The sequence below is a fragment of the Ovis aries genome, chromosome 15, assembly GCF_016772045.2.
Source record: "Ovis aries strain OAR_USU_Benz2616 breed Rambouillet chromosome 15, ARS-UI_Ramb_v3.0, whole genome shotgun sequence".
NCBI lineage: Eukaryota > Metazoa > Chordata > Mammalia > Artiodactyla > Bovidae > Ovis > Ovis aries.
This window is the reverse complement of record NC_056068.1, coordinates 29,324,109-29,337,017: the sequence shown is the minus strand read 5'-3', so window position 1 is coordinate 29,337,017 and position 12,909 is coordinate 29,324,109. Positions and strand designations below refer to the sequence as shown.

The 12,909-nt window shown below is 50.1% G+C and overlaps 2 protein-coding genes across 3 annotated transcripts in view; one reads left to right on the top strand and one right to left on the bottom strand.

Annotated features, from left to right (window-relative positions):
* TRAPPC4 (trafficking protein particle complex subunit 4) overlaps positions 1-12,909 on the bottom strand; it is a 41,230-nt gene that overhangs the window by 24,497 nt on the left and 3,824 nt on the right. The window contains exon 5 of the mRNA XM_042232718.2: positions 1-12,909. This exon is cut by the window's left edge and continues 24,497 nt beyond it. Coding sequence (XP_042088652.1) covers positions 12,876-12,909 — 34 coding nt within the window. The 3' untranslated portion in view covers positions 1-12,875.
* SLC37A4 (solute carrier family 37 member 4) lies at positions 7,522-12,737 on the top strand. Of its 2 annotated transcripts, XM_027979281.3 has the most exons (9): positions 7,522-7,777; positions 8,577-8,809; positions 9,120-9,363; positions 10,111-10,269; positions 10,516-10,601; positions 11,075-11,188; positions 11,374-11,439; positions 11,795-11,933; positions 12,041-12,737. In XM_027979281.3, exons 1-9 carry the CDS (start codon positions 7,630-7,632, stop codon positions 12,205-12,207), a joined length of 1,356 nt encoding a protein of 451 aa, XP_027835082.1. In that variant the 5' UTR covers positions 7,522-7,629; the 3' UTR covers positions 12,208-12,737. The 2 variants fall into 2 exon arrangements, with proteins under 2 accessions (XP_027835082.1, XP_011950948.2); XM_012095558.5 differs by lacking the exon at positions 11,374-11,439.

Sequence of the window (12,909 nt, the reverse complement as noted above, 5' to 3'; positions counted from 1 at the left end):
GAGCAGTCTTCCACTGTGCATTGTAATGGTAAGGCTTACTTTTATTTATTTTTAAAAACTCATTTATTTTCGCTGGATCTTTGGGCTTCCCTGGTGGCTCAGTTGGTAAGGAATTCGACTGCAATGCAGGAGACCCCGGTTCCATTCTTAGGTCAGGAAGATCCCCTGGAGAAGGGATAGACTACCCACTCCAGTATTCTTGGGTTTCCCTTGTGGCTCAGCTGGTAAAGAATTCGCCTGCAATCCAGGAGACCTGGGTTCAATCCCTCGGTTAGGAAAATCCTCTGGAGAAGGGAAAGGCTACCCACTCCAGTATTCTGGCCTGGAGAATTCCATGGACCGTATAGGCTATGGGGTTGCAAGGAGTCGGACACAACTGAGCGACGTTCACTTTCTGGATCTTTGTTGCTGCACACGGGCTTTCTCTAGTTGCAGTGTGCATGCTTCCCAGTGCAGCGCCCTCTCTTACGCAAGGGGCCTTAGCGCTTGCAGGCTTCAGTAGTTTTGGAGCATGAGCCTAGTTGCCCCTCAGCATGTGGAATCCTCCCAGACTAGGACATGAACCTGTGTCCTCTGCATTGGCAGGCAGACTCTACCACTGGACCAACAGGGAAGTCCTACTTTTAATACAAAGACTAAGTGTTTGGGAGTTTTGAATGACTGAATTTAACAAACATCATTTTATAGTTGCTTTAAGCATCTCTTTTGTTTCGAGGATTCTTCATTTCATTGAGGCTATCAGTAGCTTGGAGTTCTTCACCACATTCTTGTTTCTCTGACTGTGAGTCACTTTCAGAATCATCTGGACTTTCAGAGTCAGGAGAATCCTCCTCCTCCTCATCACCACAATTATCTCCAGCCACATTGCCTTCTCCATCATGATTTTCTACTTCACTGTGGAAGGCAAGTCCACAATGTTGTTGATATCTTCCGGATAATTTACTGTCCATACTTCGCTAATACTAAGACTCCAGTCAGTCAATTCAGTTGCTCAGTCATGTCTGAATCTTTGTGACCCCATGGACTGCAGCACGCCAGGCTTTCCTGTCCATTACCAACTCCTGGAACTTGGTCAAACTCATGTCCATCAAATCAGTGATACCATCCAACCATCTCATCCTCTGTCATCCCCTTCTCCTCCTGCTTTCAATCTTTCCCAGCATCAAGGTCAGTTCTTTGCATCAGGTGGCCAAAGTACTGGACTTTCAGCTTCAGCATTAGTCCTTCCAATGAATATTCAGGACTGATTTCCTTTAGGATGGACTGGTTTGATCTCCTGGCTGTCCAAGGGGCTCTCAAGAGTCTTCTCCAACACCATAGTTCGAAAGCATTAATTCTTTGGTACTCAACTTTCTTTATGGTCCAACCCTTATATCCATACATGACTACTGGAAAAACCATAGCTTTGACTAGATGGGCCTTTACTGGCAAAGTAATGTCTCTGCTTTTGAATATACTATCTAGGTTGGTCATAACTTTTCTTCCAAGGAGCAAGCATCTTTTAATTTCATGGTTGCAGTCACCATCTGCAGTGATTTTGGAGCCCCCCAAGATGAAGTCTGTCACTGTTTCCCCATCTACTTGCCATGGACTGATGGGACCGGATGCCATGATCTTCATTTCTGAATGTTGAGTTTTAAGCCAGTTTTTTCACTCTCCTCTTTCACTTTCATCAAGAGGCTATTTAGTTCCTCTTCATTTTCTGCCATAAGGGTGGTATCACCTGCATATCTGAGACTGCTGATATTTTTCCCAGCAATATTGACTTCAGCTTGTGCTTCATCCAGTCTGGAATTCTGCATGATACTCCTTGACATACTCCTTTCCCAACTTGGAACCAGTTCATTGTTCCATGCCCAGTTCTAACTGTTGCTTCTTGACCTGCATATAGACTTCTCAGGATGCAGGTCAGGTGGTCTGCTATTCCCATCTCTTGAAGAATTTTCCACAGTTTATTATGATCCACACAGACAAAGGCTTTAGGGCAGTCAATGAAGCAGAAGTAGATGTTTTTCTGGAATTCTCTTGCTTTTTCAATGATCCAATGGATGTTGGCAATTTGATCTCTGGTTCCTCTGCCTTTTCTAAATCCAGCTTGAACATCTGGAAGTTCTCGGTTCACATACTGTTGAAACCTGGCTTGGAGAATTTTGAGCATTATTTTGCTAGCATATGAGATGAGTGCAATTGGGTGGTAATTTGAACATTCTTTGGCATTGCCTTTCTTTGGGATTGGAATGAAAATTGACCTTTTCCAGTCCTGTGGCCACTGCTGAGTTTTCCAAATTTGCTGGCATATTGAGTGCAGCACTTTTACATCATCATCTTTTAGGATTTGAAAGAGCTCAACTGGAATTCCATCACCTCCACTAGCTTTGTTCATAGTGATGCTTCCTAAGGCCCACTTGACTTCACATTCCAGGATGTCTGGCTCTAGGTGAGTGATCACACTATTGTGGTTATCTGGGTCATTAAGATCTTTTTTGTACAGTTCTTCTGTGTATTCTTGCCACCTCTTCTTACTGTCTTCTGCTTCTATTGGTCCATACCATTTCTGTCCTTAATTGTACCCATCTTTGCATGAAATGTTCCTTTGGGATCTGTAATTTTCTTGAAGAGGTCTCTAGTCTCTCCCATTCTATTGTTTTCCTCTATTTCTTTGCATTGATCACTTAGGAAGGCTTTCTTATCTCTCCTTGCTATTCAAAGCTAGTGGAGGTGATGGAATTCCAGTTGAGCTATTTCAAATCCTAAAAGATGATGCTGTGACAGTGCTGCACTCAATATGCCAGTAAATTTGGAAAACTCAGCAGCGGCCAAAGAACTGGAAAAGTCTTCATTCCAATTGTGAAGAAAGGCAATGCCAGAGAATGCTCAAACTACCGCACAATTGCATTCATCTCACATGCTAGCAAAATAATGCTCAAAATTCTCCAAACCAGGCTTCAACAGTATGTGAACTGTGAACTTCCAGATGTTTAAGTTGGATTTAGAAAAGGCAGAGGAACCAGAGATCAAATTGCCAACATCTGTTAGATCATCAAAAAAGCAAGACAGTTCGAGAGAAACATCTACTTCTGCTTTATTGACTATGCCAAAGCCTTTGTGTGGATCACAACAAACTGGAAAATTCTTCAAGAGATGGGGATAGCAGACCACCTGACATGCCTCCTGAGAAATCTGTATGCAGGTCAAGAAGCACAGTTAGAACTGGACATGAAACAACAGACTGGTTCCAAATCGGGAAAGGAATATGTCAAGGTTGTATATTGTCACCCTGCTTATTTAACTTATATGCAGAGTACATCATGCAAAATCCCAGCCTGGATGAAGCACAAGCTGGAATCAAGATTGCTGGGAGAAATATCAATAATCTCAGATATGCAGATGACACCACCCTTACGGCAGAAAGCGAAGAACTGAAGAGCCTCTTGATGAAAGTGAAAGACTGGAGTGAAAAAGTTGGGTTAAAACTCAACATTCAGAAAACTAAGATCATGGCATCTGGTCCCATCAGTTCAGGGCAAATAGATGGGGAAACAGTAACAGGCTTCATTTTAGGGGGCTCCAAAATCACTGCTGATGGTGACTACAGCCATCAAATTAAAAGATGATTACTCCTTGGAAGAAAAGCTAAGATCAACCTAGACAGCATATTAAAAAGCAGAGACATTATTTTGGCAACAAAATCTGTGTAGTCAAAGCTATGGTTTTTCCAGTAGTCATGTATGGATGTGAGAGTTGGACTGTAAAAAAAGATGAGTGCTGAAGAATTAATGCTTTCAAACTGTGGTGTTGGAGAAGACTCTTGAGAGCCCCTTGGACAGTAAGGGGCTGTCCCCATCTGTTTGCCATGAACTGATGGGACCAGATGCCATCAAACCAGTCCATCCTAAAGGAAATCAGTCCTGAATATTCATTGGAAGGACTGATGCTGAAGCTGAAAGTCCAGTACTTTGGCCACCTGATGCTAAGAACTGACTTACTGGAAAAGACCCTGATGCTGGGAAAGATTGAAAGCAGGAGGAGAAGGGGATAAAAGAGGATGAGATGGTTGGATGGCATCACCAATTCAATAGACATGAGTTTGAGTAAACTCTGGGAGTTGGTGATGGACAGGGAGGCCTGGCGTGCTCCAGTCCATAGGATTGAAAAGAGTCAGACATGACTGAGTGACTGTACTGACTGACTGACATGCAACAATATAATCCTTGATTGGATTCTGGATTTTAAAAAAGCTCTAAAAGACATCTTTGGAAAAATTGGAGACATTTAAATATGGACTATATATTAACAAAAACATTTTTTGAATGTGAGAATTGTAGTTAGTTATATAGGAGAATGCCCTTGTTCTTAGGGCAATACAAGCTAAAATATAGAGGGGTGAAAGTTCACAATGCCTTCAACTAACTTTCAAATGATTCAACAACAAACACATGTATAATTATACAGAGATTTTCAAAACATAGCAAAAAATTTAACATTTGAGAGGTGAAGGGTATTCTTACAATTTTTCTATTGGTTTGAACACTGGTTTGAAAGTTAACTTAATCTAAGCAGTAGTTATAAGGGCATTAACGTATGTTTTTAAAACACAAAACATTGAGCTGTACACTTAAGATTTGCAGTTTTTTTTTTGTTTTCATACCTTTTGTATTTTATACCTTAACAATAAGTGAGGGGGGAACAATGGCTCCCTGTCTGCTAGGTGAAATACGGATTCTGATATGGCTTGGTTTTGGAGACAATCGTTTTCCTGGCCCTGGGCTCTACCTCATGAAAGCACAGTGCCTGATACACACTAGGCTCTGGCTCAGTAGATATCTGTTCAGTTAATCAAGTTCAGCCACCAATTGTCCTATCTTATCTTGCCTCTCCTCCACCTCCTCCCTTTCCTGATCATTTTTCTGCTGTTAAAAAACAAAATTCAACTGAGTAAATTCTAAAGATCTTATTGACTTCATTCAACAATTTATAAATCAGGACACATCCAGTCTAGCACTTGGAAAGGCACTCTGAGGAACTGTAAAAAATGAAAGGCTTTTATAGGTAGAAGGAACAAGAAATTAAACTAGGCAAAAGGCAGATTGGTTATTACCAGGTTACTTTCCTTTAGGGAACGGTAGAGGATCTGTCAGGTAGATGACATAACTAGTACTGATCAGGCAACTCCTGATTAACTTATTTAAGATCCCATTTGTGGGAGAGGCAAAACTGTAATGAAGTCTCCCTTTGGTGATCTGGGGCTTAGGTAAGCACCTCAATTTTGGACCTGCTGCTGTGTTTTTAACATTACTCTAAAAGAACTTTACTCTTGGGACTTCCCTAGTGGTCCAGTGGGTTAAGAATCCACCTGCCAGTGCAGGGGACACGGACTCGACCCCTGGTCCAGGCGGATCCCACATGTCATGGAGCAACCTGTGTGCGCCACAACTACTGAATCCATGCACCCTAGAGCCCATGCTTAGCAACAAGCAAAGCCAGGGCAATGAGAAGCGGCACACCAAAATGAGAGAGCAGACCCCGCTCACCACAACTAGAGAAAGCCCACAGCAACTGAAGACCCAGAGCAGCCAAAAAATAGATAATAGATTTAAAAACAAAACACAACACAGCTTTACTCTCAACTTTGAAGCACTTAAAATAATTTCAGCAATTCTTTAATATACTCGGTGAAAGCAATTATCTAAATTTTCGGAGCTCTAAATCTGTTCAACCCTCACAATCACCCTATGAGGTTGGTAAGAAACTGGGGCTCATACAGATTATTAATTACCCAGGGACACGCTGATCCAAGTAGTGCGTCCGGAATTCGAATTTAAGCTTTACTCAGGGTCCACACTTTAAACACTCCAGCTATTTTAACTATGTCCCCAACAATCTGACCACAAGATAAATCTTCAAATTGTGCTTACTGAGGCCTGCACTAATTTTTACAGAAAACACAAGACATCTCCCAGACCGTGAAAACAGTGACTGGTAGCCAGAGGCACTTACTAAAAAATGGTTTCTCGAAGCCGATCAGTTAAGAAGGGAACATACGACTCCAGCCCCTAAGCGGCGCTGTCCTCATCCGAGGACCAGGGTGACCCGCAAGATTAAACCTAAACCATTAGAGCAGGATCGACTCTCAGGACCGCAAGTCGCAGGCGGAGGCCCCGCCCCATTCAGGGCGCGCACGCATGCGCCCTACAGGCCCGGCCGGCCCCGCCCCTTGCTACTCCGGCTCCCACCTCCGTTCAGGTAGGGGGCGGTGTGCGGGCGAGGGGCGTCTCCTGAGGGCGGGACTGGCGCGCGAGTCTCAGGTGTTGCGGCTCTTTCGTCGGAGGCCCAGCTTTCTACCCCGCCCGGAGCTGTTTCCGCGGCTGCCGGTTCAAGGGTGGGGGCACTCGCTGGGTCGAGGGGCCGCCGAAGCGCTATCTGGGAGCAGTCCGCGCCGGCTCCTTTGTGTTACACGAGTCCTGGGGTCCCCGCACCACTCCAGCCCCGGCACTCGGGCCCTCGTCCATTCCCAGCCGCAGTCGGGTGTCCTGGGTAGCTTGAGGACACGGGGCTGGGCAGGTGCCGAGAGCACGCCGCCTCTCTCCCTCCTTCCCCTTCTTACCGCTCGGTTCCACCCGGTCAGGCCGAGCCACTCGGCCCCCGAAGCGAGGGGCCTCTGGGGCCTCCGAGCGGCCAACTGCTCCGCTTGCGCCCACGCCTTCTGCTCCGGTTGCTTTCCCCACCGAGCCGAAAAGCTGGGGACGTATTGCCGGGGCCCTGGGAAGCGGGGCGCTTGGGCACTGCGCCGGGAGTCCGCCGCTGCACCTTCCCGCCCACGGGCTGTCCAGTCACAGTCCCTGAAGCCCCAGCCTGCCAGACCGGAGCCCATACTGACGTCAAGGGTAAAGGCGATCAGACCTCAGCCCCTAGCAGGGCTTTCGATGTGACACTGTGTGTCTTGAGCTGGGGAGTTTCTCCTGCCTTCCCTTGCTTACAGTTCTGCAACTATCAATAAACAGTTACGCCCCATCGTGTGCCAAGAAGCATCGGGAGTTAAGGGCTTGAAGTCAGCTGTGGAAGACTAGGAAGAGAGGTTGTTTGGAGTTCGTGTCTGATTGAATGTGTATGTGTAGAAACTAACCCAGCACCTAGTGCAGTGCCTCGCAACCAGTAATCCCTCAATAAACTTTCCCTGAATGAATGAGGTAAGTGGCTGAGGAAGCCGGCTGGATCATCCCACCCCTGCCTCCCCTGGGCGCAAGGAGACAAAAGTAATTAGGCTAAGTCTTTAATCACCGCTGGTCTCATAGGCTCGCGGAGGCGGAAGCGCCGTGAAAGAAATCCTGGGGACACCGGGTGCTGGCCCAGGTCAGGGACACTGCCTTCCCTCCCGAACCCCCTCCAGCCCCCACAGCTTGGGCGTCAGTAATCTCCTATTTTCTTGTCTCCCTCAGGACACCGGGTTCCCTAGGAGCCGCCCCAGGCTTAATGATTGTCCAGAAGGAGGCTATAAAGGGAGCCGGGGAGGCTGGGTGGAGGAGGGAACAGAAAAAGCCTAACTCAGCAGACCCGGCACTGAGAGCCCGCCAGCCCCAGCCGTGGTCAGAGACTCTGTGTCCCAGCCAGTAGGGCCTGCTCCTTGCCACCATGGCAGCCCGAGGCTACGGCTATTACCGAACCGTGATCTTCTCGGCCATGTTTGGAGGCTACAGCCTGTACTACTACAACCGCAAGACCTTCTCCTTTGTCATGCCATCGTTGGTGGAGGAGATCCCTCTGGACAAAGATGACTTGGGTGAGTCCTGGCAGGGCAGGGTGATGGGCTCAGGAACACAGGACCAGCAGGACAAGCTGAGTGTGCAGTGTGGTGGGTATAGGCACCGAACGTGTGTGGATTGTCTGCACAGCTGAGGCCAAGGGACAGTGCATGTGCAGGATGAGGAAGCTCTGAGATCCATGTCAGTGGGCACAGGTAAAGGACAGTGGGTATGGTCTGTGCATGTCTGACGTTTCTCGTGTGTGTGCATGTGTGCCTGTGACCAACAGGTGTCCCAGAGACACTGTGTGTCAAGGGGATTCTGAGCAGTTTCTGCATCTCTGTGGGTGCAGGCTTAGACCACAGGGTGAGTGCTGGCTGCTGACATTGTGAGCACTGGAAACCAGTGAGTTGGCACAAGGACTCCATGTGGTCTAGCAAGCTAGCCCTTCAGGAAGAATAAGGTCCTTGACTCCGATTCTAAGCCTTTGCCCCATGTTCAGAGATGGGGCAACAGAACTGCCAGAGGCCCTGAGGGGGAAATCAGGTATATGAGAATCACAGGGAGAAGGGCTGGCCTGCCCCCTGACAGCTGCTGCTAGGACTCTCCAAGAGGCTGAAAAGTCATGGGTCAGCCTGGGGCTAATGCTAATGAAGAGACTGAAGGAACAGCCTGGCACCATGAATGAATGTCAGGAATCCTTCCTCTTGGAAGGAACCTGTCTCACCCTGCCAGGCACCTCTGCACACCTGACCCCATGAAGTCCTCCACCCTCTTGTGCCTTTGGCCCTCCCCTAACCCCCCAGGTGTCCTGCCCCCTGCTCTCCTCCTCTGCAGGGCTCATCACGAGCAGCCAGTCCGCTGCCTACGCCATCAGCAAGTTTGTGAGCGGGGTGCTTTCTGACCAGATGAGTGCTCGCTGGCTCTTCTCTTCTGGGCTCCTCCTAGTCGGCCTGGTCAACGTAGTCTTTTCCTGGAGCTCCACAGTGCCTGTCTTCGCTGCTCTCTGGTTCCTCAATGGCCTGGCACAGGGGCTGGGCTGGCCCCCATGTGGCAAGGTTCTGCGGAAGGTGAGTGTCTGCTTCCGAGGAGCCGGTTCAGATTGGCAGAGAGGACACCTAAAGACCACATGGGCGCGCGGGCACCTCCACCCCAGAGCAGGTTCCTCAGGAGTTTCAGCCCAGCTCCTGTTGCTTGTCAAGATATTTTAGGAGGCCGAACATGGTGGGATCAGGTGGCAGATGAGGGAATTGGCCTTGCCAAGTAGAAGCGCCCTCTCCCTCCTTCCTGTAATGTGAGCTCCTGGGTCTGTCCCACCTGACCCCACCTTCTGAATGGACTGGGGTCTGGGCACCTACTCTGTTCCTCTCTGCCCCACAGTGGTTTGAGCCATCTCAGTTCGGGACTTGGTGGGCCATCCTATCAACCAGCATGAACCTGGCTGGAGGGCTGGGCCCCATTCTGGCAACCATCCTTGCCCGGAGTTACAGCTGGCGCACCGCGCTGGCCCTGTCTGGGGCACTGTGTGTAGCCGTCTCTTTCCTCTGTCTCCTGCTCATCCGCAATGAACCTGCTGATGTTGGCCTCCAAAACCTGGACCCCACCCCCTCCGAGGGCAAGAAGGGTGAGTACCCACCGAAGCCAACCTCTGGGAACCTGTATCATTCACCTGGCAGACTCTCACTGAAGATGGCTGTATGCTTGGCCCTGTGCTAGCCAATGGATGTCAGGGGAGGGATGGTGATGGAGTGGGTGCTGCTGCTGCTAAGTTGCTTCAGTCGTGTCCGACTCTATGCGACCCCATAGACTGGACGATGCAGCCCACCAGGCTCCGCCGTCCCTGGGGTTCTCCAGGCAAGAACACTGGAGTGGGTTGCCATTTCCTTCTCCAATACATGAAAGTGAAAAGTGAAAGTGAAGTCGCTCAGTCGTGTCCAACTCTTAGTGACCCATGGACTGCAGCGCACCAGGCTCCTCCGTCCATGAGATTTTCCAGGCAGGAGTACTGGGGAGTAAAACTCTATCCTGAGAGACAGCAGTACCAGCCAAGTGGCAGAGCCAACAAATGCTGTGACTCATGTTATAGCCTGGTCCTTCCTGGTAACAAAGCCAGTTCCTTGTGTGGACAGCATCCTAAGCTTAAGTGTCTTGGGTACCTCCTCCATCCTCACTGGTTCTCACATTCTCGTTCATTGGTTGAGACTTGCCGTGGAGGGGAGAGGGCAGAACAGTAGGTGAGGGGGTACCTTTGTGCTGATCCTTGTCTATGTGGATGGACTCTGTCCCTGTGGCTAGTTAATGAGTGGTGGGGGCTTGAGGGGGGCCGGGCAGCTGGAGCAGAGTCTGAGGCCTGGCCTCCTCCCACCCGCAGGCTCCTCGAAGGAGGAGAGTACCTTACAGGAGCTGCTGCTGACCCCTTACCTGTGGGTGCTCTCCACCGGCTACCTTGTGGTGTTTGGAGTAAAGACGTGCTGTACTGACTGGGGCCAGTTCTTCCTCATCCAGGAGAGAGGACAGTCTGCCCTCGTGGGTGAGCTGAGTGTTGGGATGGGGCAGGCCTAGGGAGCAGGAGCCAGTGCAGCGGATGGGGAATTCAGGCCCAGTTCCCTTTATCCCCCCGCCTCTGTCCTGAGGCCAGAGACTACTCAGGCAGCTCTAGTCAGTCACTCCTGGGGACCCTGTGCCTCTCTGGGTTTAAGCCAGTCTGGGACAACCCCAAGGTGTAACACCCTTCCACCCTTCCTTTCCCTCTTCCCACTGCAACTCCTCACTGCAGGTAGCTCCTACATGAGTGCCCTGGAGGTTGGGGGCCTTGTAGGCAGCATCGCAGCTGGCTACCTGTCAGACCGGGCCATGGCCAAGGTGAGTGGGCAGAAGGGACAGGAAGGAGGAGGGTCCCTTTAAATCTTCCCAGCATGACTGGGACACCAGAAGTGGGAGCCCTGGGGCACATGCAGCTTGGCATGCTGTTTAGGCTGGCTGAGGTGGGAATGTTTCCAGGATATTTTTTCTTCGTTAAGAATGTGGAGATGAAGCTAACTGATGTCAAGGAGAACCAGCATTTCTCTCCACCTAGCTTCTCCACAGCCCCAGGAAAACTGGGTGCAGCCTGCCAGCCCATGTCCTCGAGCCTGCCCCAGGTGGAGGAAGGGATGTTGTGGAGTTTGGCCTCAGAACATAATAAGCAGGTCCCAGGGCCTCCCAGAGCTGCCCTGGGCCAAGAACTGCAGTGGGATTGCCAAAGACCAGTCAGCAGAGGCCTGCTGTGTCAGAGTCCAGGGGTGGGGGTTCTCTGCTGCTCCTGGGGCCTGACGTTGCCAGGACTGTGCCCACAGGCAGGGCTGTCCATCTACGGGAATCCCCGCCATGGCCTGCTGCTGTTCATGATGGCTGGCATGACGGCGTCCATGTACCTCTTCCGGGCCACTGTGACCAGTGACTCCCCCAAGGTAAATAAAGAGGGCCTGGTTCACAGCAGGGACAAGGATGAGAAAGCAAGGGCCACTGTCTCCCTCTCCCTGGCCTTTCTCGGACTGTCCTTTTCAGCTGTTCATACCTCAGTTCCCCTCTTCTGTGCTCTGGTGCCCCTCCTTGACTCTGGGCCTGGTTTCTTCTCCTCTCTGTGCTCCTCTAGGATATTGCTTTCTGGACTCCAGCTCTTCACCCTCTTGCTGAGCTCACAGGCTTTACAGAGAACGAGGTGCTCCATCTTTATCTCTGGTTTTCTTCTTGGTGTGTCTCACCTTTATCCTACCTCGCTCTGCCTCATCCCTAGCCAATCTGGCTTGCACAAATCTTGAGGGGACAGCATCTAACTCAGGAGGGATGGCTTCTGTACCTCCCTCGCCTACCCACACAGCCCCCCAGGTTGGTTCAGTGTGGCCCCTGCTCCTCCAGTCCTGTAGTCAGTTGTACTGGGAAGTGGTCTGTGTGTGGGAGCCACTCTCTCCTTGTTACAACTGTTTGATCCTGGCCAAGCACTCTCTCCTGTGGCAGGGGCAGGTAGGTAGCAGTCTTTCTCAGACTCTAATTGCCACCCTGCGCTGCCCTTACAGCTCTGGATCCTGGTGTTGGGAGCTGTGTTTGGTTTCTCCTCTTATGGTCCCATTGCCTTGTTTGGAGTTATAGCCAATGAGTGCGCCCCTCCCAACTTGTGTGGCACCTCCCATGCCATTGTGGGACTCATGGCCAATGGTAAGTGATACCCCCATTGATGCCTTGCACTCAGGCCAGCGAGGGGCTGGATTAAGCCTCTCTGGCTCCAGCCTCACTGTGACACGGGCTCTTCTCCTCCCTGACAGTGGGCGGCTTTCTGGCTGGGTTGCCCTTCAGCACCATTGCCAAACATTACAGTTGGAGCACAGCCTTCTGGGTGGCTGAGGTGATCTGTGCAGCCAGCACAGGTGCCTTCTTCCTTCTACGAAACATCCGCACCAAGATGGGCCGAGTGCCCAAGAAGGCTGAGTGAAGACAGCGCAGGCTCAGAGCATCCTGTCCTACTTGGGGCCTTTCCCCTCCGTGGGGGCAGGGAGGAAAAGGAGGGAGGGGGCCGTCTTAACTAACACCTTTGACTTTCCCTTTCTGCTCCTTTTTCCTTATCTACGTGGCACTAGAAGTTATCAGTAGTTAATGAGGTCCCAGCTCATCTCATCTCTATTTAAAGGACAACCTTTGTTCTTGGACTCCATTAGCTCCTATTTCCTGCCTTCAAATAGGAAGCCCCTGCACTTAGGGTGTCTCCTATACCCTTCTCCCTCTCCTGAACCCCATCCTGTCTCCATCTTACCCTCCTCACCTGAGGTGAGGCATCTCCTGCCTGCAGCAGCTGGGCAGCCATGGCCCAAGACTTCTGCCAGAAGGCCTCAGCAGGGGGGCAACTGCTCCTGCCAATACCTTGGACTCCAGGGCCAAAGGGTCACTCTCACCAATACAAAGGGTACAATAGGTGGGAGGGTAGAAAGATTTGTTATAGAGAATTAAAACTAGATTTGATACTAACCTTGTCAGTGAATCATTCTTTCAAAAGGTGTAATACAAGCCAGAGATAGCTTTCCTTTGGGAAATAATCTGCATTCTCTACCCCACAAGAGACTTCATTCCCCTGGAATGGGAAAGCTGAAGGGTAAATGGACTCCTTTAAGCTCCTGCCTCTTCTGCCTTCAACTTCATA

Coding starts and splice junctions, on each gene's coding strand:
- SLC37A4 (XM_027979281.3), top strand. CDS start 7,630: ATGGCAGCCCGAGGCTACGGCTATTACCGAACCGTGATCTTCTCGGCC. Junction 7,778..8,576: donor TCTGGACAAAGATGACTTGG/GTGAGTCCTGGC, acceptor CCTCCTCTGCAG/GGCTCATCACGAGCAGCCAG. Junction 11,440..11,794: donor CAGGCTTTACAGAGAACGAG/GTGCTCCATCTT, acceptor CTGCCCTTACAG/CTCTGGATCCTGGTGTTGGG.